This window comes from Mustela erminea, chromosome 17 (genome assembly GCF_009829155.1).
Source record: "Mustela erminea isolate mMusErm1 chromosome 17, mMusErm1.Pri, whole genome shotgun sequence".
Taxonomy (NCBI): domain Eukaryota; kingdom Metazoa; phylum Chordata; class Mammalia; order Carnivora; family Mustelidae; genus Mustela; species Mustela erminea.
In genome coordinates this window covers 10,387,767-10,408,926 of record NC_045630.1, presented here as the reverse complement: position 1 = coordinate 10,408,926, position 21,160 = coordinate 10,387,767, and the positions used below count along the sequence as shown (strand labels likewise).

Here is a 21,160-nt window from a genome sequence, read left to right as displayed (position 1 = left end):
CACTTGGAATGAACTTCCTTTGGCCGATTTCCAGGGGTGGCCCCATGAGGTTGAGGTGAAGATTAAAAAAGCAATTGCGTTGGCTCCACTGTGGGGTCTTTCAAGTTGTCGTTCTAGTGAGTAAAATCGTTGTATGAGAAATGCCTTTGGGGGTTCTAGGTGGGACAGTCATGACTGGGAGCCGGTGTCTTCCCGGCCAGCCCCCACCATGTAAGGAATTGAGTTTCAGGACCTTATGCTTGGGAGCCTCTGGCTCGACTCGCTTTCTACTCAAATCTATCCAGCAAGGAGGCTTGGTGGGGCAGGGGGTTCTGCTCCACGTGCTCAAACCTTGAGAGAAGAGATTGAAATGCACTAGACACCGCTTTCTCGTGGTGGATTCCTGGGGCTGCCATGGGGTCAGCCACATCTGTTGCCTCTGGATTCCGCAGAGACGCTCCCAGCCATCTGTCTGGACTCGGGCTGTGGCATGCGGAGAGATGTTTGATCTCCGTCTCTAATGGGTTCCTACACGCTCGCGTCCACGCTTTGCTCCCGGGAGGAGAGAGACAGAGGACAGTGGGTTTAACATGGGGATGGCCCGAGACAAAAGTCCAGTCCCCCTGGGTAGTGAATGCAGGAAACATACCCTCGGCACATCGGGGAAGCGGGCTGTGTTCGTGAGAACCCAAGGATTACGAGGCCGGCAGGGAGTCGCAGCTCACTGGTACCACGAGGACACACAGCTGAGCTCTGAGGTCACAGTCAAGTTCTGCGCCTGAGCTCCTCATGGGTTGGGGTCTATACAGGACTCCCAAAGGCCTGATAATGACCCTGAAAGAGACCTGAGAGATGGTGGTCACATTCTCACAGCGGTTCACGGAGCACCAGATGCCTTCCTCTGTGCTACTCCCAACAAGCCGGAACCTTCTCCTCCTTGTCCAGATGGAGCCTGAGCATCCTTAAGTCACAGAGGCAGCTGGGGCAGAGCGAGGCCTGAGCCCAGGTCCGTCTGGTCTAACTCTGTGCCCTGGGGAATGGTGTGGTGAATGGAAGGGCGAGTTTTGAGCCCCAGTACCTGGGTTCTAATCCTGACTTCCCAGTTACTGTACCTGTGACATCTGGTGATTTGCTAGGCCTTTCTGTGTCTCGCCGTCTTCGTCTCTAGAAAGGGAAGGACAACAACCTCTACCTCCAGGGTTCATGTGAAGGTGAAACGAGCCCGTCGGCACCGTGTAGATGGGACGTGTGCTCAGCAAATACAGAAGGTGGTGGCTCTGCTGCCCATTGCTGCTGCACAACACCCGTGGCTCCGAGCCCGGTGACACAGTCCTTACGTGGGTCCTTGAACAGAAGACTTAATGACGAGATGGTGATTTGGACTCTCTCCAGAAGGCTTTCAGGGGAAAAATCACATCGTTCTTGGCATTTACAAATTATCGGCTCAAATAAATGACTCTGGTGAGGTGAGCCTTTGGCTTTTGGAAAGGTCAAATTGTATGGTTTTTATTTTTTATTCATTTTTTTAAAGATTTATTTACTTGAGAGCGAGCGAGTGAGCAAGCACAGGGGGAGAGGCAGAGAGAATCTCAAGCAGGCTCTGTGCTGAGCGCCGACCCCGACGCGGGGCTCGATCTCACAACCATGAGATCACGACCTCAGCCAAAACTGAGACTCAGATGTTCAACGGATTGTACCATCCAGGTGCCCCCAAGTGTATGGTTTTTAAAAATGGCTGTTCTCCTTTTGCAAAGGAAATTGTCAAGAAGAGTCTCATTATTCTAGTAAGAAATCAAGTGGGGAGGTTTGCTTTTTCAGAATTTGTTTTAAAAGAGTTTATTTATTGATTTGACAGACAGAGATCACAAATAGGCAGAGAGGCAGGCAGAGAGAGAGAGAGAGAGAGAGAGACAGAGAGAGAGAGAAGCAGGCTTCCTGCTGAGCAGACAGCCCAATGCGGAGCTTGATCCCAGGACCCTGGGATCATGACCTGAGCCAAAGGCAGAGGCTTTAACCCACTGAGCCACCCAGGCGCCCTGTGCTTTTTCAGAATTTGATTGTCAAGAGCTCTGGGCTGTGGGTCTGTCCATTCCTTATGGTGATAGAGAGCCAATGAACCAGAAATGGGAAGGGCCCACAGGCACTTTCCTGGGCTTTATACAAGAGGGAATGTCCTCTCAGCCACTGTAGGAAGTTGATCCTGACGAACAATAAAGCCCCATCCAGGCTGTGAGGCAGGCCACCAAAAGTTGAAGGCAGATGTCTGACTTATACCTCCTGCTGAAAAAGGAGCATTCCTCTATAGATTCTACCCAAAACCTCTTAGAAGTAAGTAATGCATCCAATAAAGCTGCAGGATATAAAATAAACCTATAGAAATTGGTTGTATTTCTATACACTGAGAATGAAGTAAGAGAAAGAGAGTTTAAGAAAAAAAATTCCATTTACACCTGCTCCAAAAGAATCAAATACCTTTTGATTGCTACAAAGATCTATACTCTGAAAATGATAAAATACTGATAAAAGAAATTAAAGGCGACACAAATGGAAAGACATTCCATGCTCATGGGTTAGAAGAATCAAAATTATGAACATGTCCAAACTAGCCAAAGCAATTTATAGATTCAGTGCCATCCCTATCAAAATACCAACGGCATTTTTCACCAAACTACAACAAATAATCCTAAAATTTTTATGGACCCACAGAAGATTCTAGGTGAAGCAACCTTGATAAGGAAGACTAAAGCTGGAGGCATCAGAATCTCAGATTTCAAGCTATACTACAAAGCAGGAGTCATCAAAGCAGTAGGGAACAGGCACAAAAACAGACACACAGATCAGTGGAACAGAACAGACAGCCCAGAAGTCAACCCAGGATTATAAGGTCAATTAATCTATACAAAGCTGGCAAGAATATACAACAGGGAAAAAACGGTCTCTTCAACAAATGGTGTTGGGAACACTGGACAGCAATTTGCAAAAGAATGAAACTGGATCACATTCTTACACCGTGCACAAGTAAAAACTCAAAATGGATTAAAGACCTAAATGTGAGACCCAAAACCATAAAACTTCTAGAAGAAAACAGAGGCTGTGATCTTTTTTATAACAGCCATAGAAACATTCTTCTAGGTATGTCTCTTCAAGCAAAGAAAACAATAGCAAAAACAAACAATTGGGACTGTACCAAAATAAAAAGCTTTGCACAGCAAGGGAAACCATCAACAAAATGGAAGACAACCTACTGAACAGGAGGAGATATTTGCAAATGACATATCCAATGAGGAGTTAATATCCAAAATACATAAAGAACTTAGACAATTCAACATGAAAAAAAAATCCCAATAATGTGATCAAAAATAGGCAGAGGACCAGAACAGACATACAGATGGCCAACAGACATGTGAAAAGATGCTCAACATCACTCATTATCAGGAAATGCAAATCAAAACCACAATGAGATGCCACCTTCTTCCTGCCAGAATGGCTAGAATCGAGACAAGAAATCACAAGTGTTGGCAGGGATGCAGAGAAAGGGAAAGCCCCGTGCCCTGTTGGTAGGAATGTGAACTGGACCAGTCACAGTGGAAAATAGTATGGAGGTTCCTGAAAGTTGAGTTGAGAGTGGAAATACCGTATATTCCAGTAATTCCACTACTGGATATCTACCCAAAGGAGAAAAAATTATTTCAGAAAGATACATGTATCCCTATGTTTATGGCGGCATTATTTACAACAGCCAAGAGACAGAAGCAGCCCAAGTGTCCACAGATAGATGAATGGATACAGAAGAGGTCGTGTACACACGCAATGGAATATTACTCAGCCATGAAAAGAAAGAAATCTTGCCATTGGCCACAACATGGATGGACTGAGAAAGCATTATGCTAAGGGAAAGAAGTCCAACAGAGAAAGATAAATGCCATAGGATTTCATTTATATATAGGATCTGAAAAGCCAAAGAACCCACAGCAGAAATGGGCTCACAAATAGAGAGAACATATTGATGATCGCTGGGGTGGGGGATGGGCAAAACGGGGGCAGGGAGCAGAGATACAGTTATGGAATGAATGAGTCATGGAGATGAAAGGCACAGCATGTGAACACAGTAGATGGCAGTGAAATAGCATTGTATGGGGACAGACAGTGGCTACACTTGTGGCAAACCCAGCATAACGTACAGACTTGTCGAATCACTATGCTCCACGTCTGAAACTGATGTAATACTGTGCATCGACTACATTTCCATTAAGAAAGGGGGGGAAGGTTCCAATCAGGTTGATTTACTGCAAATTAGTGCAAAAATAAGGAACCTGGAAATTAAAGACTATCAGTATCTTGATGTGCTCATATGATAGGAGAGATCAGTATGTAAACAAATAATCAAAATATAACATCAGTGCCTATAATGAAATACCTTCAGAATGCCATAGGGGATTTTAGGAGGGAAACAACTTTCCTGGAGCAAAGAGGCAGGAGGGAGGAAAGGAGATCCGACAAGGCTTCAAAAAGGAGATAATATTGGAGGTAAGCCTCGAAGAATAAGCAGGAAGGGCTGTAAGGATTTTTAATATTAAAAAATTGATTAATGTAATTTACCATATTAAAGGATTAAAGACAGAAAACCACACGATCATCTCATTAGATGCAGAAATGGATTAGACAAAAATTCAACAACCAATTTTCCAAAATCTCTTGGAAATCCATCAACAGGAGAACCAATACTCTGTGATATCCTCCGACAGTAGAAAAATCATCCATCAAAGAAAATTAATAAGCTATAGCTCCACACATCAATATGGATGTCAGAAATGAAATATTGGTTGAAAAAAGGAAGTTTGAGAAGAGCCAAGGAGACAGTATGATTCCATATATGTAAAGTTCAAAATCAAACAGAACCAAACAGTATATATTGCGTTGGACGCAAATTTAGGTGGTAAAAGCGTAAGGCAAGCGAGGGGACAATACACACAAAATTCAGCATGGCGGTCACCTCCGGGAAAGGCGGGAGGGCGATGGGGTCCCGGAATAACACACGAACCTTCTAAATATTCTATTTCCTAACCTGGGCGGTGGGCCCCCAGGTGTCTGATTTGTTGGTCTGTAGACTGGGGTGATGTGTTTCTACATCTGTGTATATGGCAGATTTCACAATGAAAACTTGTAGGAGAAATAGATAGAAAGTCAGAAACTGAAGAAGGGGATCCAGGACTGTATGGAATTACAGCACGTTCTTGGGAACCAGTCATTGGAAGAATGAATGAATGAACCAACGAACGAACGAACAAGGACATGTGTAGGCAGAAAAAGTAGTGTGTACACAGCCTTGAGGCTAAGAGACAGCGTGGGGGTTCGGAAGTCTGGAGGCAGTTTCCATGGTTGGAAAGGTGGGTGTGGTCCAAAGGACGAAAAGCTTCATGGACCATAAAAGGGTTTGAACTCTGGGCGCCTGGGTGGCTCAGTCATTAAGCATCTGCCTTCAGCTCAGGTTATGATCCCGGGGTCCTGGAATCAAGCCCCACATCGCGTTCCCTGCTCAGCGGGAAGCCTGCTTCTCCCTCTCCCACTGCTTGTGTTCCCCCTCTATCTGTCTCTCTGTCAAAGAGGGAAATAAATAAAATCTTAAAAAAAAAAAAAAAAAAAAAGGTCTGAACTCCACCCTGCAGCTGCCAAGAAGCCACTGTAGGATTTGCAGAAGCGGGTGACATACGCAGGTGCCTGGAGGGCTGTGACACTGCCTTCGCCAGAGAGCATCCTCAGATGGAAGCAGCGTATGGCCCTTGCCCCGAGTGAAGGGTAGTGAACTTTGTTCCCAAAATGGCATGCAAGTGCTCTCTACACTCTCGAAAACACCTATAGAGTTTCGTCCTCGGTGCCGGGGCGGGGGGGGTGGTCCATGTGCAGAGACTGCCAGGTGCCCAGGGGCGGGAAGCCAGACGCAGTGGGAAGGGCCTGACGCGGGCTTCGAGGGCACACACATGTGTAACCCTTGGAAAAAACCAGCACTTCGACACAGAACTTGGAAATGTATGCTTACAAACCCCAAACCGAGAACCACCACGGCCACCCCTCCCCACTACAATTTGTCCCGATCTCGCTGCTAGGGAGCCGGATAAGAGAAAATCCAAACAAAAATGAAGAGCCACGCCGGGTGCCCCCCGACAAGAGGACTGAGTACGGTCAGGTCTCCTAACGTCGACTCTCCTTCCAATTATTAACAGATTTACTCTGACCTCTGATTCTCTCTGGTTCTCTCTTTGGTAGACCCAAATGAAACTCCGCTCTGTGTTAGTTAAAGAATTACTGGTACATTAGACGATCTGATACAACTTAACTGCTCCGCGAATGTAACTATGTGAAAATTGTTCAATTACACATGAGCTAAATTATCACCTCATTTGCATGGACAAAAAAAAAAAATCTATTAATGCTCGGTTGAGCCTGAACCAGTTGTGAAACAGGTGAGAATTTATGGTCGGATACTCTGATTGAAGCTCCATTAACGTTCAAGACAGTTTCTTAATGAATTAAGCCCCAGCTCATTTGTATGCTCCGTCCCTTCTAATGCCTAATTGTGCCTAAATCTGACCACCCTTGAGCGATCACAGGCGCCCAGGGGCATCTCAGGCACTCTGTGCACTGGCCCCGAACGACCCAGTTTGGCTGTTTTCTTCCAGCAGCAGCACGACTGGAGAGACGATCATTAGTTATCATTAAAGGTAACAATTAGCGGCAGACTCTGAGTCCTGCAGTAGATCATGATTTGTGTCAGGCAGGATCGACATCACTGCGGCCGAGGCCAGCGTGCCACCAGTGGCTCAGGGGTTGGAGGACGGGCTGTGGGACACTTGACAAAGCTGGCGTGTGCGGGAGCGAGAGCGCGGTGTAGACGAGCCCAGGGCTCTCAGAGTCCCCCCGTCTGCCCAGACAGCCTTCGCTCCAGCCCTTCTGATTCCCTCCGCCTTACTCCGGCCCTTCTTCCCCCAGTGGGGGGTGAGCACTGAGCGCTCACACGTTATGACATGTGGGACCGGCTAAGTGGGCCTCGGCGTCTCCGCTAGAGCATGACTTGTCCCAGAGGGGAGAGCATCTGTGCTGTTTGCTGCATCCCTGGGGCCCTGCATATTGTGGAGGTCTGATAAATATTTTTGAATGAGGGAAGGAATGCATGGGTAGAAGGACTCACGGATACTCTGCTGAATATATTCCAAACTGTTTCTTACGCACTTGGTAGCCTCTGCCCAGCTGAGAACAGAAGCAGTCCCGGAAAACCGCTAGCCAGGGCCTTCGGGTCAGAATCCACCTTCCTGGGCAGAGCAGAGCTGAGCCCCGTGACGAATGGAGGTCAAGTCTGTGTATCCCTTGGGCTCGGAAGTGTAGGGTGAAATCTGCATCATCAAGCTTCGTCTTGGAAATCTCTTTGGAAGAAAACTCTTCCCTTGGGGGACCCAACACGGTCAAGTTTCATTCCAGTGTTGGGACCCATCATGGTTCCAACGAAAGCAGCGAAAGGACTTGCCTTCTATTTAAGGTGAGGACCATCTCACCTGAAAAGTCTCGGTCCTTAAAGATTTGAATCCCACCCTGGTCAGGGGGATGTTCAGATACAACCGAGGGCACAGCTGTCTCTGACCCCCAATGCCTACTCACTCTCAGGCTCAAGGGACTGGTGAGGGAAGTTGTAGGCAGAGACGTTCCAGTGCTTAAGCCGTTATGTCTTTCTCGGTGCAGAGTCCACAGGGCTGGACTCTCGCAAATCAAATGTCCATATCTGGCGGCAGTCCTCCCCATATGGTCCTCCCCTTTGCCCCCCTCCCCCACAGACTCTCGTAGAATCAACTTAGTGTTGGGCCCCAAGAGGCTAAGATGGCGCCGGGTGGCCTTCTCTTCCGGATCGGGAACCCACATGGCCGACCACAAAGGCGCCAAAGTGGCAGTTTCGGTTTCCCATCAGTTCTGTTTCCCGCGAGCCTCCACCCCCTGCAGGGCGTGTCTCTCCCAACTCCCGCCGACAGGGCACATCCCCATTGGCCCCCACTTTGCTGACCTCACTTCCCTTCCCTCACCCCATATAAGTCGCTGCCCTGCTCAATAAAGCGAGATCCTGCTTCAACAGATCCCCCGAGCCTGGTGTCGTCTGTTGGTGCGTCCGGGTTCGCGACACTCGCCATCCAGCTCAGCCCCGGGAAGGGGCCTCCGGCTGGTCCGGTCGCCTCCACCCCTCCGAGGGAACCCCAACAACTTAGGAGCTTCCCATTTTGACAAAAGATTAATTACGACCCATTTGGTCTTTCAAAACCGAGGAGGACAGGATGGTCCCTCGAAGGGCCCATCAGTGGAAGAACGGAGAAAATGTCGCACGCGCTCTCACCCACGCTGTCTCTCTGTTACACACACATGTGCGTATAAATATAACGGAACGTTATTTGGCCATTAAAAAGTTATGTCCTGTCACTTGTGACAACATGGCTGCCCTTGAGGGTAGGACGCTACCAGAAAGAGGTCAGAGAAAGACAAATACTGTAGGATCTTAATTACATATGGAATTTAGAAACCCGAACTCATATCCAGAGGACAAACGGCTGGTTGCCAGAGGAGGGCGAGCAGGGGGTTGGGGGGATGGGCGAAGGGGACCCACACCAGGGCTCACAGCTCAGCATCGGCTGCCCAGGCGGTGTTGCAGACCAGCTCGTACACACCACGGGCATGTGACCACAGAGTTCCTTGCGAGCGACGCCTGAAGAAACGTCCCAAATTCTAGCTGATGGATTGACTGCCTTAACGGCCAGCTGTGGAAACCCCCACAGCTGCTCCTATTAGCCGGTGTCGGAGGCAGCTCGTTATCCCGGGCCCTGACAGCCGCTGTCACTCTCCCCCCAGCCCCTCCCTTCCTTGCCTTTCTCGTCCCCGGCAAAACTTCGAGACGCAGGCTGGGTGATACCCTCTCCGATTCTGACAGGAATCTTTTCACCCAGAAATGCCTCCACGCACCTTCTAGAAATTTCCACCTCCTAGAAACTAGAGAGAGCCAGAAAGTCTGTCTCGTCGGCTGGCCGTGCCCAGCAGGGGACCCGGTCACCCTGCTCCTGCTGGAGCCCCCCACCCAGTGAGGCAGGTGAGGGGCTGGGGTGGGGGGTCCCGGGGGCCCTGCAGCCCGAGAGAGCATCGCGGAACACGCAGCTTCTCCCATTGGTGGGCCAGTGGAAAGGCTCCGCACGCTGTTGGGCCAGAGCACAGAAATTAAGAAATTAAGAAAGACAAAATTAAGAAAGACAGAATCCCTATGACACTTCACAGGGATCGCCGCGGCTGGAATACGAGTCCCACTGAGCGCCATTTAAGGAGGTCAACCCAAGCCCTGCTCTCCAACCTTCTACCTCGGGGCCAGCGTGCGATGCTGAGGAGGGTTTCACTCAGTCCCACACCCTTAGCTGGTATTTCTTTTCTTTTTTTTTATTTTTAGTAAAGATTTTATTTATTTATTTGACAGAGAGAGATCACAAGTAGGCAGAGAGGCAGGCAGAGAGAGGGGGGGAGGCAGGCTCCCAACTGAGCAGAGAGCCTGATGCGGGACTCGATCCCAGGACCCTGGAAACACGACCTGAGCTGAAGGCAGAGGCTTAACGACTGAGTCACGCAGGCGCCCCTGGTATTTCTGACTCGGGGTCGATGGCGTGGGTGCCCTTCCCTCCTCCACCCTCCCCCTCCCACTTTGCCCACCGCCACGAGGCTCCAGGAGTCCGCCTGCCCCCCCGCCCCCGCCCCGTGGCCATCCCCGAGACAGGGAGCCGTGGACGCCGCCGCCCCAGCCGGGCCCCCCCTTGGAGCTTCGCCTGCGCTTCCCACCGTCTCAGTGCATCGGCTCCTGCCGCCAGCCCTGACTGAGCGTGTCCCCGACACCGAGTGAGGACGCAGCGTGGCACGGGGCGGGGGCAGCGAAGCAGGCTGTCACCCGCCAGCCGCGCGAAGTGGCCAAGCAACTCGGCCCTCCTGCCTCCGGCTTCCCAGCTGCGGCTCGGGCGTGCTCAGTCGGGCCTGTGCGGTGCGGCTGTGCCTGGGCCGAGCGACGCCGGTCGAGCATCTGGAGCGGTTTCCGAGGCACAGTAGGAGGACAGGGACGACGAGCCGTCATCCTCATGCTCCCAGGACGAAATGAGCCGAAGTCAGGGCTCATTCACGCCCCAGACTAACTACCCAGGACGTTGCCGGAGAACCAGAAAACAAGTATTGGAAACGACGCGCTGCTTCTCCCTACGACCCGGCAAGTCCACATCTCAGAACCTCTGCCCCCTTGGGAAGATTGAAGAAAACATTCCTGCCTTTCCATCCGCGCTTTTATTCGCTTCTTCGCATGGCCCAAGAAAGGTCTGCCCAGCGAGGCTGGGCAGCTCCAGCCCAACACTGTCTGTCTGTCTGTCTGTCTGTCTCCCTGCAGCTCACACGTGCTCTCCTGCACGTGAGCCACGGAGCTGTCCGGGCACCCGACCGCCCTGCTGGCCCGATTCTGCCCGTGGGTGGGTCCTGGCGCCTGGTCTGTGGAGGGACAGGGGACCTCCCTGCACGCTGCCAGGATTCAGCAGATAGACTGTCCCAGCTCCCAGCTGTTCTCTTGTAACTATTTGCCAACTGGTTCAGAATCTGCAGGGAAGACGGTTTTGTTCATAATCTCCAGGACCAAATGCAAAGGAAAGAAACTGTTGGAAGAGCCAAGAGGGAAACCAGGACGTCTCCGTTTCTACCCAGTCCTCCGAGCACACGGCCTGTCATCCCGTGGGGGTGAGCCACGGGTGAGGGGGAGCCAAGGCAGTGGAGAATGGACGGATGCTTGCACCCGGGGCTTGTGACCCCGCCGATTCCCAGACAGCCTTGTTTCTCCCCAAGTGACCTGTGTGACTCTATGTACTGGGAGTGGTGGCTAAACTCTTAAGAAAATAATATCAATCTCTGGAAATACCCATAATTGAATACGTAGATACCACTGGCCAGGGAAGTAGATGGAGCTAAGAGGGAAGAACAAAAGAAAGAATGTTCAAATCTCATAAAAAAAAAAAAAAACCAAGGGGGGGAGGGGTGTCTACGTCCTGTTGATTTTTCCGGACCTGCCTTCTCTGCATCCTAACAGTCATTAAAATGTATAAAAATGAGTATTTTTCAAGCAGCAATCTAAGAATTACCATTGCTGTGGTTGCCTGGCAACCCGAGACTTTAGTTATTTTATTTCTAAACAGGGAATGCTATAAACTGGTATCCGGAGTTCGTGCAAATAGTTCTAAATTGATGTTCTCCCTGTAAATCAGGAGGAGATAATATGGCATTAATGTACATTTAAAGGTTGCTAAATATGCGTGTGTCTCTCTCTCTCACACACACACACGCACACACACGCTCACGGGAAGATTCTTACCAAGTTTTGTTCCGTGCTATCGTCAGTAAACCTGGAGAACTGTTATTCCTTTACATTTTTTCCTGGAAAATACCTATGTAATTTCATACTAGGTGTAAATAATATACATCTGGACAAAACTATCATCTCCTGCATGAACCATGGAAATAATTTTGCAGGTAATACTGATCTACAACGCCCTTCCTGAGTTTCACGGACACTGAGTGGGTCTCCGGTTTGGGGACAGCAGAGACTATCCAAGTGGCCCCTGGGAGAAAACATTTCTCACAGCAAGGAAGAGGCAGGTCTGCCTTACACAGAGAACCACGTCCTGGAAAGGCCTCCCGAGTTCAGGCCCAGGGCCACGGGTGCCACCCCTGTGTTCCACACACACACACACACAGACCCCACCCCCCCCACTGGCGGTGAGAAGCAGCGTGGACATTCCGGGAAAGCTGCCTCTGTTTATGAAAAGTCATTTCTCCACAAGTCATGGACTTGATTTGGAGTTTCCAGGGCTGCTTGCTGGCCTGAACGAGCTGCTCTGATGTGGGAATGTTCTTAATATGGCCTTGGTTCGCCACCCCACAAGGGCCTGAGGAGGAAAGGTGCTCCCACCCCACACCCTCACGGCGGGCTCCTTACTGCTTCTGTGGAGTAGAAGCCCCTCGCCATGGCCCCCGTGATGGGGTTATCGTGAGCTTCAGCCTGCATCCCAACAGCCAGCCTCGGGCTCCCCGGTTGCCACCAACAGATTTGCCACCGAGAAGGGGAAAGCTCGGGGACGCCAGACGGGTCAGCAACCGACGTGAATAAACAAAGAGCGGGTCTTGGTCGGAACCGCGGACCAAACCGTCGAAGCAGGGCATCGAGCATCCCTGCCTTCCCGGGGCTGCACGACAGAGACAGGTCTCAAGCCGCCTTGGGAAGAGAGTCTCAGACACAGCACAAACGAGTCTTGGAATGATCTTCTGTGACCTCTTACTAAACGGAAACCAAGACATTATACAATGTCTAGTCTTTGGAAACAGAGGACAAGCATCTTGTTGGCAAAACAAGCAAACAGGTCTTTTGGCCTGTTAAGGCAATTCTTTCTCCAAATGCAGTAACAGCTGTAAGCGAAACTAGACGCTTCAGTACGGAGAGTAGGTTCCCTGAGGATCTGTACCCCATCTAGGACAACATCTAAAAGGGCACCAAAATTCTCTATCGAGAGACTGGGTGATGGTTAGAATGTTCGAGTCCCTGGAAAGACCATAGTCCTGCAGATTGGTCGGGACACGAGAGCACGGAGGGAAGAGCTAAGTTCCCACAGCCAGATCCTTGCAGTAACCCTTCCGGGGGCCGATCCAGGGCTGTGTGTCAGCAATCCTGGGGTCTGGCATGGGAATTTGTTCATGCCTCAGCCTGTTTCTTTTCTCATCTATCAACTGGGAAAAACTCCTATTACGTTGGTGCCCAGGAAGGGGCGGGCGGGGGAGGGGAATGGCAAATCCCTGAAATGAGCAACAGAGGGGAGTCGGATGCTCCGGACCATCGCAGAGATCCCCAGACAGGACGTGCCCCAGAGGTGGAGAGTCACGGGTGTGGCCTGCTTGTGCAGACCTGAGGAGGGGGCTGGGGCCCTGGGCGGTCTCCCGGCCTCCCCTGCAAGCTCCTGTGAACTCCTGTGATTTATCACGCTTGGATCGGCTGGCAAGTCTGTGGCCCGAGCCATGCCCACCCGACGGCTCCAAAGCCAAGATCATCTGCGAAGTCAAAACCACTCGGGGCACCCCTGAGGTGCCCATGGGAGTGCCTGCGATGGGTAATGACTCCATGCCCCATTCTAGCTTGCTCCCAAGGACAAACAGTCAGAGAGGATGAAGAAGAAAAATGAGGACAGGTCGCCTCCCCTCCGTGTGCATTTCAGTTAATTTCCCAGAAGCAGACCAGGGATGCCGGCTGCAAGCTCCGAGCTGTCCAGGGTGACCGATGAAGCGGGGAGGGGGGTTCTTTGGCTCTGGGAGGGGGGAGGGTAAAGCATGTGGAGTTTGGTTTCCCTGGTGTTTGCTGCACGTGAGCAAGAATGAGAGAAAGCTGCCAGGGCAGGAAACCTCCGCCCTCCCTCCCGGAAAAGATGAGGTCTGACTGGTGAGAGGTGTTTAGTATTTTAACAAAATGCAGCATAATGTGGCTTTAGAGCCTTGACTGAATCGATAAAGGACACCCCAGCCCTCCTGCCCTGCGGTAAGGGCCCCATGCTGGGCGCGTCCCCGGCAGCTCAGAGATCACGGGGCCTGATGAGGCTGGTGGGGAGGCGGGTTGGCTAAGTGGGCCCCGTGCTGCTAAGGCCTCCAAGCCCTGGAAACTGAGACAGTTTGATTCCGCCACCACCGGGCTTGGGGATCGGAGTAAATCTTTGCCTTCATTTCCCGGACCGTGAAAGGGGAGAGCTTCTAGTTGGATGGGCAGACGCCAAAGACGGGCTATGTGCGGAGGCTGAGGGGCGAGCACAGCAAGGGCCTTCCAAGGCTCGGACACGAAGATGGGCACGAGGGACTGAGGGCGGCTGGGCACGTCACTGGTAAACGAGTGTTCTGGGGGAGGACGGCCAGGCCTCCATGTTTCCCGGCCCCGAGCAATGGGCAAGATCTCCAGGAGGGTCCTGACCGGGGCTCAAGTCTAGGTCTTGAGCAGATGCTGAGTGTTGGTTAAGTCTGTGCTGACTTCAGACATGCCGACAACGCAGTCACCATCCCACAGAGCTAGCATGGGAGGGCAGAAAGCTGGAGGTGAAGGAGCAAGAGGTCTGCAGGGGCTGGTGAATGAGGCGTCACACTCGGTCACACTCCGTCAGTCCACCCCAGGGAACGGGCGTCTGGTCTTTGGGACTAGCTGATGCCACGTAAGTTTCATGTAACTGTCCTCCAACGACTAATAAAAACAATTCTCCAGGTTTCCCTGGATGTTTACAATGAAATGCAACCAGAACTCAAAGGAAGTTACTTTGTCTGCAGTAAGAGTCACGACAGGGGCTTCCTTTCATCCAGCCCCTCCCTCCCAACCACCAGTTCAACAGATATTTGCTGAAATCCTAAAAGCCTGTCACTCCACAGAAACAACGTGAGAGACCCAGAGGTAAGATATATAATCGGTGACCGAGAACGTGGTATTTTGAAATTTTTTTTTTTTACATCGTGATCTATTCTCACTTTAATAGGCACGTCACCCTTTTTATGGACAGCGAGTGCGACTGGCGCCGGCATGCTTTCTTTCTAAGTCCGCAGCCCTGACAGGACCCGTCCAGATCTTTCTTTTTTTCCCTCTTCCCTTTCTTCCTCCCTCGTAACAGCACCTTGAGTTTTTTTCAGCGGCAGAAATGATACCAAATAAAACTTTATAAACCTACAACTTGAAATTTTTTCCCCAGAGGAAAGGGTCCTTCCGAGGGCCGGGAAAACCATTTCTGGGTTTATCCCACCAGGTCTCCGGATTTCGGGAGCAGAGACGCGTGGGATCGCACCTGTCACTTAAAGTGCTGGAGTCCGCGTGCGAACGGTCCTCGCCGTGAAGGAAGTCACAGCTTGGGCAGAGGGGAAGGAGCAGGTGCGGACTTGTCTGAATCTCGCTCATTATAGAACAAATGGCCCCACTCAGCTTTTCCTCCCACGTAGCAGTGACTTAGATTTTGCCTGATTTTACAGATTAAAAAAAAAAAAATGACACCATGTACCTTGGCTTCATCCTCGCGGCAACCCCACAGGTGTTCTTGCAACGTCGTCGATATGGATAAGCCCAACCAGAGGATCATTACTCCTTCTTGGCTCCGGTATTCTAAATTTTACAAAAAACCTTCTACCCTCCGACCATTCTGAGTCTCATATCCTTGTGATGCAGAGAAGACACACCGCGGAAGCTTCTGTTTACAGTGTGTGACGGTTTGGGGCGCTTGTGAGGGGAACAGCTGAGCCTTGGCAAAGCCCTGAACAAGCAGGGAGCACCCAGCACCATCACCACGTTGTTCAGTGGCAGAGCTGAGTCGGGTGGTGGTGGTGAGGGGTGGCCCTGGGCTGGGTCATTCGTGGGCATGGATGACATAGCCAGGCGTTGGCCATTCCAGACACAGGAGCAGCTCTAAATTCATCCTCTCAGAGCGTAATGGAAAGAAAGAAGGGATCTTGGGGATAAACATCTGCATGGGGATGGTGGGTGGCGGTGGCAAGTTTTAGGAGCTCTTCTACGTAGGGTTGCCAGATAAAATACAGGATTCTTAAATGTTCATGCAATACTGGGGGCACACTTCCCATTCAAAAAATTATTTGTTGCTTCTCTGAAATCCAAATATTCCTGGGTATCCTGTATTTTTATTGGTTAAATAGGACAGCCTGACCCTTAATGGAAGGGTAGTTCGATCCTCCCGCCTTTGCTGTCATGCCCGTGAAGGGTCTGTGTGATGGCGGCAATGACCTACCAGTGGCAACTGTGATTGGAGACCCCAACCGAGATAACTTCCTAGTCTCCCTGACTTTAGCAGCCGAAGTCAGGACTGAGGCAAATGGAAGGATTTTCACAACTTTTGACTTCGGAAGAGTATGGGATACACAATCGTTAGCAGAGGCTGGTTCAGGCAAAGAGCTAACAGTGCGGTCCAGACGGTCCCTCCATCGCGTGCATCTTTCCCGAGATGGCACTGGCCCGAGAGTCTCATGCCCAGCCCCGGCACGGTGTTACCCCAGCCCATACGTCCAGTGGAGGGATCACTTACTTGTAGGGGATGTGTTTGCTGCCATTGACAAGAGCCAGGATGACATTGCCCAGGGCAGACAGTGAGAGGCATAGCCCTGAGCCTCCTTCCCGGTTTTTGCTAAGAGCTTTCACACAGCTGCCGAGGTCGATGAGGTGTAGACGGCTGCGGCCTCCAGACACTGAGACAGAGAAAACAAGAGAGAGGTGGTTAGGTTCTGGCAAACGCTCATCTGTCCTTCAGGGAGCTACTTAGGAAGCCGGAGGGAACTAGAAGGGGAAGGAAAATGATAACATTCGTGACTTAGTAGGAAATCCCGACAAAATCATGATCGGTTGCGAACAGTGTGGTCCTCTTGAATTCTGTCTGCCACACATCACCGACCTAAAACCTCCTGACGTTCATCCTATAAACGAATGAGTAATTCCCGTAGGTTGAATTGGAGGAGACCTCAGAGAAGGTAAATATCCCATGAGGGGGAGAAGGTTTGCACCCACGTGTTCTTTGGAGAGTAGAATTCTGAAACTGACTGAGTTGCATCTGAAGAGTCCGGGGGTTATTATGTGCTTTGGTTGAGCATCATAGAGCCCCTGACGGAGAGCCCAGCCAGCAATCGGGTTGATACCCCAAGGTAAAAATCAGGAAGAAGTAACAACCAGGTGCAGAGACCAGGAAAGACCCAAGTATTTGCTGAGTATCTACCAACTGCCGGGCACTGCACAAGCACCAGTCGCGTTCAGTTCCGCAGTAAAGCGGTGAGCCGAATGCCCCTTCTTCTTTGTAGAAATATACACAAGAAAGCAGAAGTGCAGAAAAGTGAAGCCACTTGTTCACGAGGACTTCTGCTTCTGGTTTAGATAACATCACATGGATGAAATCAATGGTCTAACCTAAAAACAAAACGTATAAAGCAGCTGGTTCTAAGACACTAGGCATCAGGCAGTGAAGGGCCAGGAAACAAACAAGGGGAGCACCGCCTGTGCCCAGCTCACTGCTCAGGGATGGGGAGCTGCCAGCGGATGCAGTGGACTACCAGAACGGAGGAGACAGACTGGAGACAGTCCGGGGAGACCAAGGTGGCAACAGCTGGCAGGACAGAGTACTGGAGAGAAGAGAACGTGGGATTTGCAGAGAGCCCCTCAAGTATTCAACAGAGTCCTGGTCAGGACAGGCATGCGAGGGACCACACAGCTGGGGAGTTAGCCACCCGGGAAGATTAGAGGTAACAGCGCACAGCACTCACGCAAGGCCAGGAGTAATGCCTGTTTCCAACAGCCAGACTAGAAACCTCAAACTTCAGCAGGCATGGGGTAGGGGACCCAGAAGGGTCTCGCTTCTGTAGCCAGGAATGCTTTGCCCAAGATGAGCATAGATCAGGTCCCACTTACCAAATCTTAAAAGCAAGACCAGAAAGGATTGAACTGTTTAGAAATAACTATAACCCAAAACAATGCTTAAGAATATTTATAAGACACAGAGCACCTGGGGGGCTCAGTCGTTAAGCATCTGCCTTCCGCTCAGGTCATGATCCCAGGGTGCTGGGCTCGAGCCCTGCGTCGGGCTCCCTGTTGGGCAGGAAGCCTGCTTCTCCCTCACCCACTCCCCCTGCATGTGTTCCCTCTCTTGCTGTGCCTCTCTGTCAAATAAATATTTTTAAAAATATATATTTATAAAATACAAAGATGTCCAGCATCCATGAAGAAGGCAGGCAGAGAAGAAAATGAGACTCATAATGAAAAGATAACTGAAACCAAACAGAACTCACTGATATTATTAGATAGTGATGGTGAAGGAACTTAAAATGGCTAAGGCCATATTGCAGGGGTGCCTGGGAGGCTACTTGGTTAAGTGTCTGCCTCTTGACTTTGGCTCAAGTTACAACCTCAGGGTCGTGAGATCAAGCCCTGCATCAGGCTCCACTGCTTGGGATTCTCTCTCTCTTCCTCTCTCTCAAAAGAAAAACAAAAAGGTGAAAACCCAGTTATGGCAATATTGCAAATGTTTAAAGACTTAAGTAGAGACATGGGATAATTAAAAAAGACAAACTGCTTCTGTACCAAAAGGAAAGCTAGAGCTGAAAAATATACTGTATCAACGGCAGATCCTACCTCACAGCAGGGAAGCCTTGTAAATTTCAAGACAAAGTTACTGAAACTGTCCAAAATGAAGCAGAAAATTTAAAAATAAAAACACAAACAGAGGGGTGCCTGGGGGGCTCAGTGGGTTATGCCTCTGCCTTCGGCTCAGGTCATGATCCCAGGGTCCTGGGATTGAGCCCCCGAGTCCGGCTCTCCGCTCAGCGGGGAGCCTGCTTTCCCCCCTTTCTCTCTGCCTGCCTCTCTGCCTACTTGTGATCTCTGTCAAATAAATAAATAAAATCTTAAAAAAAAAAAAGACACAACCAAGACTTTCTCAATCTTGATAAAAAACTACAAACCCACAGATCCACGATGAGCCTCAAGCCCAAGAAATGTGAAGCAAACTGTGCTCAGGCTCATCAAACTGCTTAACACCAGGGATAATGAGGAAAACCTTAAAACCAACCAGAGGAGGAAAACGGGTCCCATAGAAAGGGCCAAAGGAAAGGAGGATGGCAGGTTTCTTGTTGGAACTGATACAAGTGAGAAGACTGTGAAGCAACATTTCTAAATGTCAACCTAGAATAATATAACCAACACAAGTATCATTCTCAGGCAAAGGGGAATAAAGACTCTTTCAGACTAAAAGAGCTGGAAGGATTCACCAAAGCAAACCCACAGAGGATATACACAAAGGAAGGAGGAGCTCTAGAAAGGATGACTGCGCCAATAAATGTTTGCCCCCCCCCCCAGTATTTAAACCTCTTTGAAAGATAACCAGCTGCTAAAGCGAAACTAAGGCCATTGTCCTGTATGGATTCTAACATATGCAAAATTCAGAAGTTCAAGGACAATAGCATGAAGATTAGAAGGGAGGAAATGGAGGCACTGCACTGTAGGGCTCTTACTCCATTCATGAAGTCCTAGAACATCACTTGACAGCAGACTGTAATAACAACTTTAAAAAAAAATAAGATTTTATTTATTCATTTGAAAGAGTGAGAAACAGAGAGAGCACAAGCATGGGGAGAGGCAGAGAGAGGGGGAAGCAGATTCCCATTGAGCGGGGAGCCCAATGTGGGGCTTGATCCTGGGACCCCGAGATCATGACCTGAGCCAAAGACAGAGGCTTAACGACTGAGGTGCCCCCAGACTGTAATAATTTAAAGGTTCATACCATAAACCCTAAAGAGATCAGTAAAGAGGGAAGAGTTGCAGCTAGGAAGCCAACAAAGGATCTAAAGTGAAATTCTTAAAAATATTCAGTAAATCCAAAAAAAGCAGATTAAAAAACAAAACAAAGGAAAAGAAAGAACAGGTAAGTTGAATAGAAATCCTAGTGAAAAACAAGAATTTGGACCAAACCATGTCAATGATTACATGAAATGTAAATAGTCTGAACATTCTTATTTGAAAGGTAGAAATTGTCAGACCGCACAAAAGAGCGAGCCCTTGCCATAGGCTGCCTATGAGAAACGCACTTCAAATATAAAGAAACAATCCATTAGAAGTGTAAGAGTGGGAAAGCCTGGACCATGCAAACAGTGCCCGTAAGAGAGCTGAAATGGTTATATCAATATTAAACAAAAGAAACTGAAGACAAAAAGTGTGAATAGAAGCAAATAGGAACATTTCATAAAGGTGATGATTGATTAGAGGTCCTAACAATCAAAAATATTTATGCATCTAGTAACAGACATTCAAATACTTGAAGCAAAACCTCATTGAACTCCAAGAATAAGCGAGTCTGTAATTATAGTTGTAGGTTTCAAATAACCCTTTCTCCAGAATTGATAAAATGTGTAGACAGAAAACCAGTAAAGATGTTGAAGATTTGGAAAACACGGTCAACCAACTTGACATTTATAGAACACTCAACCCAACATCAGCAAAATACACATTCCTTTGAAATTCACACAAAACATTTCCCAAGGCAGACCATATTCTGGTGATAAACCAAGTCTAAGTAAATCTTGAAGGATTCACATCAACGTATGTTCTCTGACACGATGGAATTCAATCAGAAGTTGGCATGGAAAGATATCTGGACAATTCTCAAATATTTTCAAACTCAAGAGGACTGTTCCAAATAACCTATGGTCATAGCCAGGATTTCCTCGATACCAAAAATAGACAAAGACATTACAAAGACAGAAAACCAAAGACTAATATCCTTCATGAACATGGCTACAAAATTGCTAAACAGAGAACCACATTAGGAAACTATCTAGGAGCATATAAGGAAGACTTTACACCGTGAGTAAGTGGGAGTTATCCCAGAAATGCAAGTTTGCCTCAGTAGATGCAGTAAAAACGTTTAACAGAAGTCAACATCTATTCCTGATTAAAATTCTCAGCAAAATACTGCTCAGAAGGCAGTATCCTCAGGTTGATAAGAGTTTCTGAAAAATCTATTGCTAACATCACACTTAAGGGTAAAAGATCAAATGCCTTCTAAGATCAGGAATGAGACAAGAATGTCCACTTGTACCATTTCTATTCAATGTTGTGTTGGGGTTGTAGCCAGCACAGGAAGTCAAGAAAATAGAAAAGGTACCCAGATTGATAAGTAAAGAGTCCAACAGTCTTTGTGGACTAACATGGTCATCGGCATAGAAAATCAAACAGAATCCACACAAAAAAGCAACTAGGATGAATAAAGAGAACTTAGCAAGGTTGCGAGATACAAGACGAACGGATAAAAATGAGTCGCATTTTTAAAAAAGATTTTATTTATTTATTTGACAGACAAAGATCACAAGTAGGCAGAGCAGCAGGCAGAGGGGAGTGAGGGGGAAGCAGGATCCCCGCTGAGCAGAGAGCCCGATGCAGTGCTGGATCCCAGGACCCTGGGGATCATGACCTGAGCTAAGGGCAGAGGCTTAACCCACTGAGCCACCCAGGCGCCCCTGCATCTTTTTTTTTTTTTAAACAGGCTCCATGCCTGAAAGGTGGGGCTTGAATTCACACCCCAGAATCGAGAGTCACACGCTC

General features: G+C 49.2%; 1 protein-coding gene across 2 annotated transcripts in view; it reads right to left on the bottom strand.

The window, feature by feature from the left end:
* KIF26B (kinesin family member 26B) overlaps positions 1 to 21,160 on the bottom strand; it is a 411,062-nt gene that overhangs the window by 35,444 nt on the left and 354,458 nt on the right. For both annotated transcript variants that reach the window (XM_032317413.1, XM_032317415.1), the window contains one exon: positions 16,110 to 16,269. In XM_032317413.1, coding sequence (XP_032173304.1) covers positions 16,110 to 16,269 — 160 coding nt within the window. The remainder of the gene's footprint in view (positions 1 to 16,109; positions 16,270 to 21,160) is intronic.